At 44.7% G+C, this 16,016-nt stretch overlaps 1 protein-coding gene across 1 annotated transcript in view; it reads left to right on the plus strand.

The window, feature by feature from the left end:
• Positions 1-16,016, plus strand: part of LOC126419895 (flotillin-2) — a 418,685-nt gene that overhangs the window by 359,572 nt on the left and 43,097 nt on the right. The window contains exon 4 of the mRNA XM_050087158.1: positions 9,183-9,415. Coding sequence (XP_049943115.1) covers positions 9,183-9,415 — 233 coding nt within the window. The remainder of the gene's footprint in view (positions 1-9,182; positions 9,416-16,016) is intronic.

Here is a 16,016-nt window from a genome sequence, read left to right on the forward strand (position 1 = left end):
GGGAGCAGATTCCGATATCCATTATGAATCTCCTCAACAAGGGCGAAGCTTCACGTTTCGATATCCAGGCACCTTGACTATGTCAGCTCTGAGGCACCTGCACAGTGGCACAGGGTCGAAGTACCTCGAGCCATTGCTGAAGCTCTTTCATAACGACGTCGACTTGAAGCCGAATAAAGACACAAGAAAAGAAATAGAAAATCGAAATAAATAAATCAGGGACCACCACCTCAGTAGGGTCTACGGACCCAGAGCGCAAGACACTATTTAATACTAATAACCACGGACTTGACCCTTTTACTTTCATCACAGAAGTCCATGTATTTTGGCATCACTACACACACACACACACACACACACACACACACACACACACACACACACACATACACACACACACACACAAACGCAACGCTGTGATAAAATTTCAAAGCAATCAGCGAAGAATTTGAAGAGATATGTGATTGTGAACAAACAGACATTTACATTTTGATTTATATACACACACATCAAAAAAAGTTTTGCATCACCTCGGTTCCGAGAGTGCCGGAACCTGTACACAAAATTGGAATAGAGATCAACATAAACATCATTTCTGACCTTTTTATTGCTCATAAAAACCACACATTGCATTTTGTACCCCCATACTGCGAGACCTTCAGTTGTGGTAGTCCAGATTGCTGTACACTCCGGTACCTCTAATACCCAGTAGCACGTCCTCTTGCATTGATACATGCCTGTACTCGTCGTGGCATACTATCCACAAGCTCATCAAGGCACTGTTGGTCCAGATTATCTCTCTCCTCAACGGCGATTCGGCGTAGATCCCTCAGAGTGATTGGTGGGTCACGTCGCCCATAAACAGCCCTTTTCAATACATCCCAGGCATGTTCGATAGGATTCATGTCTGGAGAACATGCTGGCCACTCTAGTCGAGCGATGTCATTATCCTGAACGAAGTCATTCACAAGGTGTGCACGATGGTGGCGCGAATTGTTGTCCATGAAGACGAATGCCTCGCCAATATGGAGGATGGCATTCACGCATCGTACAGCCGTTACGGCTCCTTCGATGACCACCAGTGCCGTACGTCAGCCCCACATAATGCCACCCCAAAACATCAGGAACCCTCCTCCACCTTGCTGTACTTGCTGAATGCCTGACCGGGTTGCCTCCAAACACGTCTCCGACGGTTGTCTCGTTGAAGGCATATGCGACACTCATCGAATGAAGAAGAGAACGTGATGCCAGTCCTGAGCGGTCCATCCGGCTTGTTGTTTTGGGCCCATCTGTAGCGCGCTGCACGGTGTCGTGGTTGCAAAGATGGACCGCCATGGACGTCGGGAGTGAAGTCGCGCGCTTGATGCAGCCTATTGCGCACAGTTTGAGTCGTAACACGACGCCCTGTGGCTGCACGAAAATCATTATTCAACATGGTGACGTTGCTGTCAGGGTTCCTTCGAGACATAATCCGTAGGTAGCGGTCATCCACTGCAGTAGTAGCCCTTGGGCGGCCAGAGCGAGACACGTCATCGACAGTTCCTGTGTCGGCCGCTGTGATCGTTTGGTTCTAGGCGCTTCAGTCCGGAACCGCGCTGCTGCTACGGTCACAGGTTCGAATCCTGCCTCGGGCATGGCTGTGTGTGATGTCATTCGGTTAGTTAGGTCTAAGTAGTTATAAGTCTTGGGGATTGATGACGTCAGATGTTAAGTCCCATAGTGCTCAGAGCCATTTGAACCAATGTGAACAGTTCTTGTCTCTCTGTATCTCCTCCATGTCCGAACAACATCGCTTTGGTTCACTCCGAGACACCTGCGCACTTCCCTTGTGGAGAGCCCTTTCTGGCACAAAGCTACAATGCGGACGCGATCGAACCGCAGTATTGACCGTCTAGGCATGGTTGAAATACAGACAACACTAGCCATGTACCTCCTTCCTGTTGGAATGACTGAAACCGATCTGCTTTCGGGCCCCCTCCGTGTAATAGGCGCTGCTCATGCACGGTTGTTTACATCTGTGGACGGGTTTAGTGACATCTCTGAACAGCCAAAGGGACTGTGTCCGTGATACAGTATCCACAGTCAACGTTTATCTTCAGGGGTTCTTGGAACCGGAGTGATGCAAAACTTTTTTTGGTGTATGTAGATGCAAGACTTGCCCAGAAATGACAGGAACAGAAGACGGAGCTCCAGATGGCCAAGCGCTTAGAAAGAATAGTACTCCTGTCGCCGACTGAGTGAGGCTTGAGCCATTAACGTTAGCGTAGCTTCCAGACTACGGCTGGCGCAGCGTAAAGAGTATAATACGGTAATCCCGATGGTCGTGGAGTCGAGTTCTTGTGTATAAACTTTTTTTAATTCCAATTTGTACGTATTTACGCTGCAGTTAAACTGAAATATGATAAAGTAATCTCGTATACAGCGCAATATGCCATAACCCTTTGTGGAAAATTATTGCCAACAGTGTGCTTATGCCTACAAGAGAGTACTGGCTCTTTCGGACAGGGGGTTAAAAGAGCGGTAGATGAGTGCGCGGCCAAGTGTGGGACGTCGTCACTGCTTCCTCAAAATCTGGGAAACTTGCAATAAAGCCTTGGCAAAAATTTTTTGGCCTATGTATTGAAGCCGTACGTGCAGGATATCGAATTTGTTAACAGACTCGGTAGTGAAGACATACACAAACAAATCCACAATTAAATAACGAGATTTTTCAAGATGGAGAAAGTTTGCCGTCTTACCGTATTAAAGTGATTCTCCGTAAACGCACTCCGCTAGCGCAACCCTGTCTCTTTCTATAGTGAGGTAAAGAATAAGTTCAAAAAGTTTCAAAACAGTTCTTATCTCATAGACAGACAAAAAGAAATCACATCTCAAGATGACTGCATAAAAGTGTGATACATTCCATAGTCCATCGTCATATATGCGTAAAACAATCATGTAATTGCAAAATTGCTGCGTTTTAACGTGTGCAAGATCCCGAGAAAACTTCTGTTTCCCTTCTTTCTATGATGAATATCACCCTAGTACGTGTAAATAATCAATTGAAAAGTAATAAAAGTATATAATTTCATATATGAAATTCTCGTGTACGCTTTGTAATATCTTCCTGGAAATTTATTTCCAATCCCAAATTTTCCTTTGCCATTTCTTTTCATGCCCTTTATGAAAATTTCAGTTAATTTTAAACCAAGAGTCGTCGTTATACATGCAGTAGAGGAACCTAAACTGATTGTCTCTCGTAAGGATCCATACTCGTAAAAGAATATTTCAGGCGATACGTGATGTTGAATGAGCGGTGTGTGTGAGTCACATGTTTGTAAACTGCTCATGTTTCATAACAAACAACTTCCGTCTGCCTCGAAGTCAATGGCACTTCCTTGTCATGTGTCTACAATTGGAGTTACTCACTGTTTACATCTCGCAACTGATTGTCGAAGATGGAGCACTGCTCATTACAGAAACTTGCAGACAAGCGCTTAAAGCAGCGTGTAGCACGATGTAGCGCCCAGAAAGCTAAACAAATGGACAGAGAAAAGTTTTGCAACAGGCGTCATCTTAAATGCAAGAAATATATCGTTACGGATTTTCCTTATGAGAAGAAGGTTCGCTTAAGCCACAGAAAGCTCACCAAAGCTCACGGCAAAGAATCGTTCGCTCAGTGGTAATTCACGAGATGGTTTTGGGTCATGTGGAAGATGATTCATCAGTAAGCACCCGTGGACACCCCCGCGAAATGCACATATCGGCCGGCCTGAGTGGCCAAGCGGTTCTAGTCGCTACAGTCTGGAACCGCGCGACTGCTACGGTCGCAGGTTCGAATCCTGCCTCGGGCATGGATGTGTGTGATGTCCTTAGGTTAGTTAGGTTTAAGTAGTTCTAAGTTCTAGGGGACTGATGACCATAGATGTTAAGTCCCGTAGTGCTCAGAGCCATTTGAACCATTTTTTGCACATATCGACGAATACAGAGTGAGGGAGCAGCACTCATTCTCCTATAATAAACAACGTGTGAAAGCAATGGAGGCAGGGGGTTCAGTTCTGTCAAACGATTGTCGAGCGCTGTACCGTGGTGCCAGACGTAACGCAGTTTGTATTGTTTACAAAAGGGCCATGTCTCAGCTCTGAAAGGCAGACATTTCTTCGCGACCACCTTTCATACATCGTGTACCTTAGATTTAGAAACTAGCACAAATAGTTATATTCTGAAATTAGCGAGAGGAGCCTCCACTGACACACACACATTCACAGAATGACGGCCAAAGGGAAAGAAATTAAAGCTAGAGCCCCAAAACCTCTAAAAATGTGCCGTTTGAAATGTAAAGATAAACTAGACAAAATGATTGTTGAACAGAACACTGCTGGAACACAAATATTGATTGAATATTTGGAGAATTCGAGGAATTTAATGAATATTGGAGATCGAGACAAAAGGGTAAGTGATGTGATCAGGCTCATTGATTGGAAAGTACCTGCAACATCACGTAAATGACCCAGGAACCCGAAAAAGCAGAATGACACATGGTGACTCATTTGTTTCATTTCCGAGAAAATGGAGAACGATTTCGCGTTTGCAGAGGATGTTTCATGAATATCCTTGAAGAGTCCCAGATGTTCGTTACACATGCACTTACCAATCGAAAGGCTAATGTCTCTGGAACAACAGGGGAAAAATACCACGCGGTAACAAACACCTTCCTGAGAAACTAAAAGAAATAAGAGATCACATTTCATCATTATAAATCGTAATACATACACAAAGAAAGTGATAGTGTTTATCTATCTTCATATCTGGATTTACCAACTGTGTACAAGCTCTACTGTGATGGAAAGGATAGGCCAGTTTCCAGAGGAATATACGAGAGAGAGTTCCGTAAGACGAATCTCTCATTTAAAGAGCCTAAAGTGGATACGTGTCACAAATGTGATTTTCTGCATCTTAGAAGGAACCTTGCATCGGTCAACGACAGTTCTATGCAGGAAGTTGACGCCGAGTTAGCTGCTCATCACACTGAGGCAGACAATGCATACCTCCAAAAGGACGAAGACAAGAAACATTCCATCTCAGACAGTTCGATGCTGTGTTACACTTTCGACTTACAGCAGTATTTGCCGACCCCTTTTTATAAACGGCCACTGTGGACATACAATTTGACCATACATGATACCTGTACAGGTAACGTAACATGCTACAAGTGGCATTCCGCAGAGGGTGCAACTTGAATTTTCAAGGAACTGTGGTCAGTTCCTTCAGAAATGAAACAAATGACAGTATACTCTGGCACCTGCGGATGGCAGTTATTCTCACGTGGTTGCAATGTTCTTGTCTGCCACAAACGAAAATCCAAATCTGAATACAGTTGATCGTAATTTCGTGGTTAATGGTGACAATCACTTAGAAAATAATGTTGACCATGACCCGATCCAAAAACAAAAGAAGAAGCTGCAGTTACCAGTGGGTCATCCACATGACTGGTATCTACTGGTACGCTCAGTTGGCAAGGAAAGGAAATTTGGAATTGGAGAACTGTCACATACCGACTTCTTGGATTTTGTGGTGTTCTGAAAGACACCTTAAAATTTCGAAAGAAAGATACCGAGGGAAATCTATTAACGTGGCAGGATGTCAAAAGGTTTTGTTTTATGAAAAAGTATGGTACAGTGTTTTTGAAAAAGAGTCTCAATGAGGATGAGTTGTTTCAATCAAAATGCTTCATTCGTAGCGGGAAGACAGGTGCTCGACTGCACACTGGAGCACGTTGTCGTGGCACACTACCAACTTCAAAAGAAAAATAGAAAGGTCCTTTGGATCTCCTCCCACTTGCTCCACCTACACTCCGTAATTTTTACAAAGATCTCAAAACAAATGAAGACGAGAACAAGTTTCCTGACATTGAACAAATCCATGGGGAATGAATTGGTGTTGCTAACACGTCAATCATTTAGTTATAGACTCTGTACAGACTTAGTTCTGATGAAATTATTATTTCTTTTATTCTTTTTTTTTTCATCACTTAAAATTATGTACATGTTATTGTCTTCAGCAGTCACAATAGTGCAAGTCTAATTCTTAGGACGGAAGAAATAGAATGTCCCGTAAAACCTTAAATACTATGCTTTGGATATAAATTTCTTCCAGGTAATTATGTTAGTCCAAATCGTTGTTATTAACAACGTGGAAAAAGTTCTTCCACTTGTTAGTTTCACGAAAATCAATAAAAGTTGTCTCCTGAAGAATGCCATTTTTTGACTTGTAATTGTTTTCCCTGGCAGTCTAGAATTATTTCAAGGATTCTTTCGTTTCTGTGACTACTTAGATGCTTTAATTCGGGGTTGCATCTGTAGATACTTCGAAATAAAATTGATGTGTAAATTATGGGTAGAGGAGTAGTCTGTTCCTCGTCAAAAGGTAGCCAACCTGTCACCTGAGCTCATATTCATTGGTTACATCTCGACTCGTTCTTTGTTTTCCGGCCTTGCGCTGTCGTCCACGAGCTCTTCACTGCATGTGGCGATCCTGGGAGTGTTCGTAAAGCAGGGTGTTTCGTTACAGTCTCCTCTCCAGGGATCCCCACTACAGTCCCCGTAGCACCAGCGTCCGCACCAGTGCATTAGTCTGGAAATGAGAACACAGTGAAGCGAAACATCCAGGTAAAGCACTGTGTGGGTGTAATCTGTTTATCTCAAAGAAAAAATTAACACCCTTGGAAGCGTCCCTATCGTTATTAACAGTACAGTTATGTTGTTGCAAATATTAGTGTATGATAGAAGGTTTTCACAGTGTTGACTGGAATACTCTATTTGAAATTCTGAAGGTAGCAAGGGTTAAACAGGGTGAGGGAAAACTTGTCGACAACTTGTACAGAACGCAAACTGCAGATATTAGAGACGAAAGACATTATAGGGTAGCCGTAATTGAGAAGGGTGAGAGGATTTTAGGCTCTACCCGGAGTTGTTCGGTCTGTATATTGAGCAAGTAGTAAATGTTAACAACAAAAAATTTGAACAGGGAATTAAAGTTGAGGAGAAGAAATAAAAACTTTGAGGTGTGCTTATAATTTAGTAGTTCTGTCAGTGATGTAAAGGGAGTTGGAAAAACAATTGAACGGAATGGATCGAGAGAGATTATAAAATCGACATCAACAAAAGAAAAAACAAAGGTTATCGAATGTAGACGAATTAAATCAAGCGATGCTGAGGGAATTAGATTAGTAAATGAGACACTAAAAGTAGTAGATGAGTATTACTGTTCTGACAGCAACGTAACTGACGATGTGCGAAGTAGGGAGTATTTAAAATGCATACTAGCAATAGCAAAAATGCGCTTCTCAAAAAGAAAAATTGTTAACATCGAATATAAAAATGTGTTATCAAGTCATTTGTGAAGGTATTTATATGGAGTGTAACTTTGTACAGAAGTGACATTTGGGTAATAAACAGTTCAGACAAGAAAGAACAGGAGAATGTTTGAAGGTTAGATGGGTGGATTGAATAACTAATTAAGAGATACTGAATCGAATTGGGAAAAAAAGACTGTTGCCGCAGAACTTCAGTAAAAGAAGGAATTTGTTGATAGGACATATTCTGAGGCGCCAAGGAGACGTCAATTTGGTTATGGATGGGAGTGTTGCGGAGGGGTGAGGGGGGGAGAGAAGTAAAATTATAGAGGGAGAGCAAGGCTTGAGTATGGGTTTCTTCTTATTCTTCTTCTTCTTCTTCTTCTTCCTTCCTCCTCCTCCTCGTCTGTTCCCGTTTCAACGTTGTCTGTATTGTTACGTGTGTTTTGGCAATGTTAGTGACAGTTGGTGGCCGGCTGCCCTGTCTGTCTCCTCCATTCACCCCCTCTCCCCCCCCTCCCCCCCCCCCCCCTGCCAGGATTGAATTTCTGTACCCCTATCTATGTGCGTCTAGAGTAAATCTCAAGTTCAAGTATGAGAACGTTTTCTAAATGTTTTCGCAGCGCTTATCTGAGGCGGGGCGTTGGTACCAGCCCCGTATTAACGTGAAAACCATAGCCAGGCTGTCCGACTGATCAGCCCTCGTCGCTAATCCGCGAGGCGGACTCGATCGGGCGAAGGCCGGCACCCCGAATCGTGGAAGCCGCGCGTTAACGCGATCCGCTGCCCGTTTGGGTTCTCGAGTGCAGTAGGCAGGTTGAGAGTGATTGTTGTTGCTGTAGCTATGCAGAGATGAAGAGGCTTGCTAAGGGTAGACTAGTGTGCAGGACTCGCACTGAAGACCGCGTCATCAACAGCTACAACAGGAGAATGATCCTCTGGCTGATGCACTGTCCAATAAGTCTAGAGAGTGGGTTAATAAAAATAGAGAATAATTTTTTAATGCTTCACGTGTTCTGCAGTCCCCCCCGCCCACTTGAGTACAAGGCACAGAGCGTTATACTGCCACGTGAAACTGTCCGACAAGTTCTGCTGTGACGTGTTGTTCAACTCGCGCGCCACGTCGGTTGGAGCGTCGGTTGTGTTGCCAATGCTTTCGCTGTACGTGTGAATTTCTGCACTTTGTCGTTTTGTGATAGGTTCGTATTGATAACACCAAGTCGCGTCATCAGTGACGATTTTATTTACAGAAAAGAATTTCAGTCAAGTCTTGGCAGGCGTCCACGTGTCATTGTTTTCGTTCTGGAGTCGAGGTGTCCGAGACAAACTGTGCACACGCTTTTCTCTTCTTCGAATTGTACTGGAGAAGGTACTGAGCAGTCGGTTTAGAGATGTTGCTCCATTGTGATTTGTGAAACAAGAACGTCGAAACACACGGGCTGCACGTCCAGTTTTTACCACTGCCTGCTGACAACTGACTGGTCGAATGCACGTCTGTTGTTTACAGTTTTCAGTTCGAGCTGCCATCGCAATTACTTGGGTGACATTGTTTATAAGCCAGAAATAAAATGAGCCTCGGAACATCTCGGATGGACGGTATGTGACATTTGATTTTATTGTATCAAAAAGCTAATTTAACAACATAAAATTTGCAGCTTCTCAAGCCATCCAGTGCCACTAAATAGCTCCCCAAAATTGCGCTGAACACAAGATCACTACAAACTCTACGAAAAGTTTATTGTATACCGTCTTCTGTGCTTTAGCTGCAGGCCAACTACGGTCTGCTGCAGACAGCCCGAGTGTAAGAAGAGTTGGAAACAGTGAGTGAGACAGTGGCGTGATGTTGCAGGAACTCTTACCGTCGAGGAGGTGTACAAAGACCGCGACCAGTTCGCGTCGCTGGTGAGGGAGGTGGCCGCGCCTGACGTGGGCCGCATGGGCATCGAGATCCTGTCGTTCACCATCAAGGACGTGTACGACGAGGTGCAGTACCTGGCGTCGCTGGGCAAGGCGCAGACGGCCGCCGTCAAGCGGGACGCAGACATAGGCGTCGCGCAGGCCAACCGCGACGCCGGCATCCGGGTGAGTCCAGTCCTTCCACACACTGAAGCCGTCTGTCGAACGTCAGCGTTGAGCGTGCCCACTCCGGCGTGGTGCCGAACGCTCAGAAGCGGTGCGACTCGAGCATATGGCGCGTGTGGCTCGCCGTGGTGACCAGAGGTGTACATGTTCCTCTTTTAACCCGCCCATGCTTGCCCGGTGGCCAGGCGGGCAGGCCGCCGCGCGTTGTCAACAGAACGAGCAGGCTGCTTCACTCCCAGCCAAGCCAAGCAGAACCCAACCCGGGCAGGCTGCGGGAAACTTGCTTGCCTGCCCATATTACTGCTGAGCTGCGTTACGCAGCCGTTTAGTCTGCGCGCTTCGTTGTCATACTGTGAACGTTAATTATAAGTTTTTATTTTAGATGAGCACCAAAAGACAAACTCTAACATTTATATATTAATTTCAGGTCAAAAAATATTGGGTTTTATTTGTATATTCTTCCTTCATGCGTATATTTCAGGCTTATTATCTATATAAATAAAAATGAATTGCCAAATGCGTTGATAAGCGTAAAACTCGAGAACGGCTGGACCAATTCGGCAATTTTTTTTCCTGTGTTCGTAATTCTCAGAACAAGGTTTTTATGAAATAAAATTTTTCTAAAATCCACCGAAAAATTGGAAAATTTGAGAAAAACTGAAAGTGTGTTTTCATTGTGTCCGTGTGTTTGTATTGCATATAATCTTGATGAAATTTTGCACACTATACCTTGAAACCAAGAGGAAGGTCACAGTCTACTAAAAATTTCGTAGGGTGCATGGCAGAGGTTACTTTAACTAAGGGAATTCGACAAATTGTAGGTTTCTATTCCGATCTTGATGAAATTTGGCATACTTGATATTCAAAGCAGGATGAAGGGCGCTGTCTGCTTAAAATTCTGAATGGTGCATGGCGCAGGGTACTTTACTTACACACTTCTACACTAACCTACAGTTTTATTCCGATCTTGAAGAAATTTTGCACACTTGGCCATCAAGAGGAACATTACTGTCTACATAATATTTCGGACAGTGCGTGGAATAGAGTACCTTACAAAAGATTTTGACATAGTTTGTGGGTTACCATGAAATCCTTCTCCCTCTATATTGCTAAATGGTCTCAGGTCCTTAGCACACATTTCAACGCCCTTTTCGGCCAGTAAATCTTTGTCCTCTTTCAAGATATTTACGGAGTAATGGAACTGCTTGTCAAATTCGCACACATGTCGTAACATACTCGAGGTTCCTGAATAAGTACTTAAGAGCTTTTTACATAGTTTGCATTGAGACACACCTACCGATTTATTTGAAGCGGCCTCATAAACACACGAAAACGTTTCCTATGTGGCACTTGTGCTCTGTTTCGTTACCAGCATGTATTCGCCAGTTGTCAATTTTTTTTCAATCTCACTAAAGTCCGACCTATTCATCGTGCTGCCCCCACCGTTGCGACAAATGAACTGCGGGCTAACTACCTGGCTACTCTAGTCACGGTAGCTTGACAGCGCAACCTGTTGTCAGGCGCAGCAAGCTGAGCGGGTCCCGTGAAGCTTGGCAGACCTGCGGGAACCTAGGTAGCCCGGGCTTGCGGGAGCCCAAGTCGGTCGCATTACCCACTATGCCTCAGTACATGCGCACTCTTGTGTTTACGTCGCGGCAGGCTGACCTGCATGAATGGTTGCAGAGGAGCTAGGGGCAAGCAGGCTGCAAGGGGAATTTGTACACCTCTAGTGGTGACACGGCCGCAGCGCACTCCAGCTGCAGGTGCGGGCCGTAACTGGCTCGCAAGCCACAATGTCTCGAGTCCGCAGCTCGTGGCCTATTGATCCTCAGAGCAAACGGTTTAGAGGGAATCCCCCTTACATTCATTACGCGAAGACGACTCGTAAGCTTCTGGCGACGGTAGTAGGATCCCGTTGAACATATAAGTGAATTTGATCCAATAAAATTCTCTAGATCCCAAAACAAAAAAAGTAGCTAGCGTTGCTGCCTCTGGATCACGAGGTCCCGAGTTCGATTCCCGGCCGGGTTGGGGATTTTCTCTGCCCAGGGACTGGGTGTTTGTGTTGTCCTCATCGTTACGTCCTCATCATTTGTGAGTGTGGCTCGACTGGACTGTACGGGCGCTGATGGCCGCGCAGTTGAGCGCCCCCCCAAACATCATCAGCACTGTTTGGACACGCGTAAAATCCCTACGTTCCCTCTGTCGAGACGCATATTCCTTCGCTTGTCCGCAGGCTAGTGATGTGCTCTGCCCGTAATGCAAAAAAAAAAAAAAAAAAAAAAAAAAAAAAAAAAAAAAAAAAAAAAAAATTCAATATCCGTGAGCGTGGTATAAGACAAAAAGAAAAGTACCGTGTGTAGTCACTAAACACATCGGCTTATAAAACTTACATTACAAATAGTGCGATGCAAATGTACAGTAGTTCTTCACATAAGATGAAAATTATTTCGTCATTCTCACTTTTTAGTAAAACCCTATTAAGTACTAGAATCTTTATAAAAAGTGAAGTAAAAAACGTGAGACAAGAAAGATTATAGAATATTCTTCTATTAAACTAATGAAGTATCTGAACGCATTGGAAAACGCGAAGGTCAGTAAAAAAATATTTGCATCCAACAATACATCTTGTGTTACCAGTCTGCATATGTGCTCACTAGGCAACACTGACCGTAAAATATATCTGGTCATGTTTTGCATTTTGTCCGCTCCTGAAAGTTTTAATCATAGATGTGCTATTAACTCATATTTGATTATAACAAATTATACAAGGACAACGCGTTTCTGATGGATACTCAATACTTTATTGCCTCGGAATGGCATACTTTCATAATACAAAATTACAGTAATCCATTAACCACCAATATGATGTTTCTCGCCATTTTATTACAACAAATCCTACAATTAACAACTGGTTTTTGGGATATCCACAGTTTGTTGTTACTTAGAAGCGGCATGTATAATAATTACGGGCTTCAATTGGAAGCCAAAATGGCATCTCGCGGCTCTGTACTGAAGAGAGACTGCGTCATCTGACGTAGGTAGCGTGCTTCCGTCTCATTGATCATCGTTCATACGCACGTTCTGACATACTACTTATTGCGCTGCACGTTCGGAAAGATGCCCCAACGTATTATTTTTTTTTCTTCTTCCACGATATGACGTCGGAAACTCGGCACGCTCGCAGCTCAACGTTCGAATCCGCGGCCCGTGTGGCGCCGGCCCTTCAGAGTCTGCCGCCGTCGTGCTGCCAGAGCGCTGGCGCCTGCTGAACCTCGGCAGTTACGTACTTTGCTGTGGAGGGTGAAGTCTGTTCTCCTTTCCCTCCACACGGCCGTGTTGCTTGTTCGCTTATACCTACAAGACTTTACTTGTAAAACTCAAAATCTGATTTTTGCGTGGACGTGAATCTCAACTTTTTGATCTGCTTCTAAGAAATATCATTATTCGTGGCGATGTGAGTAAATCGACTTTAATGTATAAATAGAACCGTGGACTTTGCCATCGGTGGGGTGGCTTGCTGCTGAAGAGGGATGGCAGCCTTTTCAGTAGTTGCAGGGGCCGCTGTCTGGATGACCGACTGATGTGGCCTCGTGTAACATGAAACAAAACGGCCTCGCTGTGCTGGTACTGCGAAAGGCTGAAAGCAAGGTGAAACTACACCCGTAGTTTTTCCCGAGGGCATGCAGCTCTACGAATCGTTGAATGATGATGGCATCCTCTTGGGTAAAATATTCCGGAGGTAAAATTAGCCCCCCCCCCTCCCCCCCCAATTCGGATCGCGGGACGGCGACTGCTCAGGAGGATGTGATCACCAGGAGAGACAAAACTGGCGGTCTGCGGATTGCAGCGTGGAATGTTAGAACCCTTAGTTGGGTATGTAAGTTAAAAAAATTAAAAAGGGAAATGGACAGGTTGAAGTAAGATATAGTGAGAATTAGTGAAGTTCGGTGGCAGGAGGAAGAGGACTTCTGGTCACGTGAATACGGTTATAAATACAAAATCAATTAGGGTTAATGCAATAATCGGTTTAATAATGAATAAGAAAATAGAAATGCGGGTAAGCTACTATGAACAGCATAGTTAACGCGTTATTGTAGTCAAGATAGACACAAAGCCAACACCCAGGACAGCAGTAAGAGTTTACATGCCAACTTGCTCCGCAGATACTTAATAGATTGAAGAAATGTATGAGGATCTAAATGAATTATTCAGATACTTAACGGAGACGAAAATTTAATAGTCATGGGGAACTGGAGTTCGATAGTAGGAGAAGGAAGAGAAGGAAAAGTAGTAGCTGAATATGGACTGGGGGTAAGGAATGAAAGAGGAATCCGTCTGGTAAAATTTTGCACAGAGCATAACCTAATCACAGCTAACAATTGGTTTAAGAGTCATGAAACAGTATTTATCTGGACTGTAGCCATCTGTGGAAGGGAAACGTAGACGATAAACAGTTGAGACAGGAAGAGAATAGCTTTTGAAATATGGTGCTACAGAAGAATACTAGAGATTACGTGCGCAGACGACGCAACTAATGGGAAGGTACTGAATAGAACTGGGGAGAAGAGGAATTTGTGGCACAACCTGGTTAGAAGAAGGGATCGATTGATAGAACACGTTCTGAGACATCATGGTACCACCAATTTAGTATTGTAGGCAAGTGTGGGGTGTGTAAAAATAGTAGAGGGAGACCAGAACTGGATACAGTACGCAGATTCGGAAGCAAATAGGCTGCAGTAGTTATTCGGAGATGAAGAGACTTGCACGGGTTACAGTAGCGTGAAGAGCTGCATCAAACCAATCTTCCGGCTGAAGACGACAACAACGACAGATAGATGATGTTGATGACGATGATGGTGGTGGTGATATGTGTCGATTCGCAACGTGCTGTTCAGTAGAGGCCTCCACCCCCTCGTACTCTTACTGATTTATGGACAACCCTGCACGATTAATGTTGTCAGTTCCTTCGAGCACTACTCCAGACATTAGTCGCGTCCACATCAAGTCGTTTTGCGGCACTCGTGCGTGCTCGCGGGGGCCGTACACGATGTTAGTCAGCTACACCAGTTTCTTTCGCTCTTCAGTGCATATTTCTTTCTTTGGATCTTCAGTGCATACTTCTGCCCGTAGATCGGTGAAGCTGCCACTGCCCAGGCACGTCGCAGGTGCATCAAGTTCCGTTTCAAGTGTTCAGTAGTTTCTTTCAGTGTAGCTCTATCTCAGAAGCCTTTCATTTGAATTTTCTTACTTTCTATACTAACGCTGACAAAATATCTTTCGTTACCCTGTGTATATGCGACCCAGGGTTTCCGTTAGTAGACAGGTGGAATAGTGAGTACTCACGTAGTTTAGATGAGTTGGACTATAGCTGAAGAAGGCTAAGCTACATACTCTTATAAGGCTTTCCTGTTTGTATTAAGTTAAGGTAGACACGTTATTGATAGTGTATAAAGCCGTTTATGTGTGTCGAAATTTCCTGTTATTAATCCAAGATACTGTAAAATTTGGTCAAGAGCAGTTGTGACTAGTGGGGTGCGTTAGGAGTTGTGTAGAAAGTGGTTTCGCCGGGGCGAATGTAGCTCTGGAGTTGATAGGCAATCTAGCGATGCCCTCTCCGAGAGATGCAAGGCATAAAGACAGTAACATATTAAAAGCGGAACAAGAATGAGAAGCTGCGTACACCAGGCAGAGTTTAGAAGCTACACAGGAACTGCAGAGCTTAAGGAGAGTGAGTACGGAAAAGTGGGAAGCGGCAGTTGGCACCAAGGCCATTAGGAAGAGAAGGCGCTCCGGCAGTTTCATTTCTAATGTGGAGAACAGCGCCACATTACTTGCGGGCTATATACACTCCTGGAAATTGAAATAAGAACACCGTGAATTCATTGTCCCAGGAAGGGGAAACTTTATTGACACATTCCTGGGGTCAGATACATCACATGATCACACTGACAGAACCACAGGCACATAGACACAGGCAACAGAGCATGCACAATGTCGGCACTAGTACAGTGTATATCCACCTTTCGCAGCAATGCAGGCTGCTATTCTCCCATGGAGACGATCGTAGAGATGCTGGATGTAGTCCTGTGGAACGGCTTGCCATGCCATTTCCACCTGGCGCCTCAGTTGGACCAGCGTTCGTGCTGGACGTGCAGACCGCGTGAGACGACGCTTCATCCAGTCCCAAACATGCTCAATGGGGGACAGATCCGGAGATCTTGCTGGCCAGAGTAGTTGACTTACACCTTCTAGAGCACGTTGGGTGGCACGGGATACATGCGGACGTGCATTGTCCTGTTGGAACAGCAAGTTCCCTTGCCAGTCTAGGAAAGGTAGAACGATGGGTTCGATGACGGTTTGGATGTACCGTGCACTATTCAGTGTCCCCTCGACGATCACCAGTGGTGTACGGCCAGTGTAGGAGATCGCTCCCCACACCATGATGCCGGGTGTTGGCCCTGTGTGCCTCGGTCGTATGCAGTCCTGATTGTGGCGCTCACCTGCACGGCGCCAAACACGCATACGACCATCATTGGCACCAAGGCAGAAGCGACTCTCATCGCTGAAGACGACACGTCTCCATTCGTCCCTCCATTCA

The sequence above is a fragment of the Schistocerca serialis genome, chromosome 9 (genome assembly GCF_023864345.2).
Source record: "Schistocerca serialis cubense isolate TAMUIC-IGC-003099 chromosome 9, iqSchSeri2.2, whole genome shotgun sequence".
Classification (NCBI taxonomy): Eukaryota; Metazoa; Arthropoda; class Insecta; order Orthoptera; family Acrididae; genus Schistocerca; species Schistocerca serialis.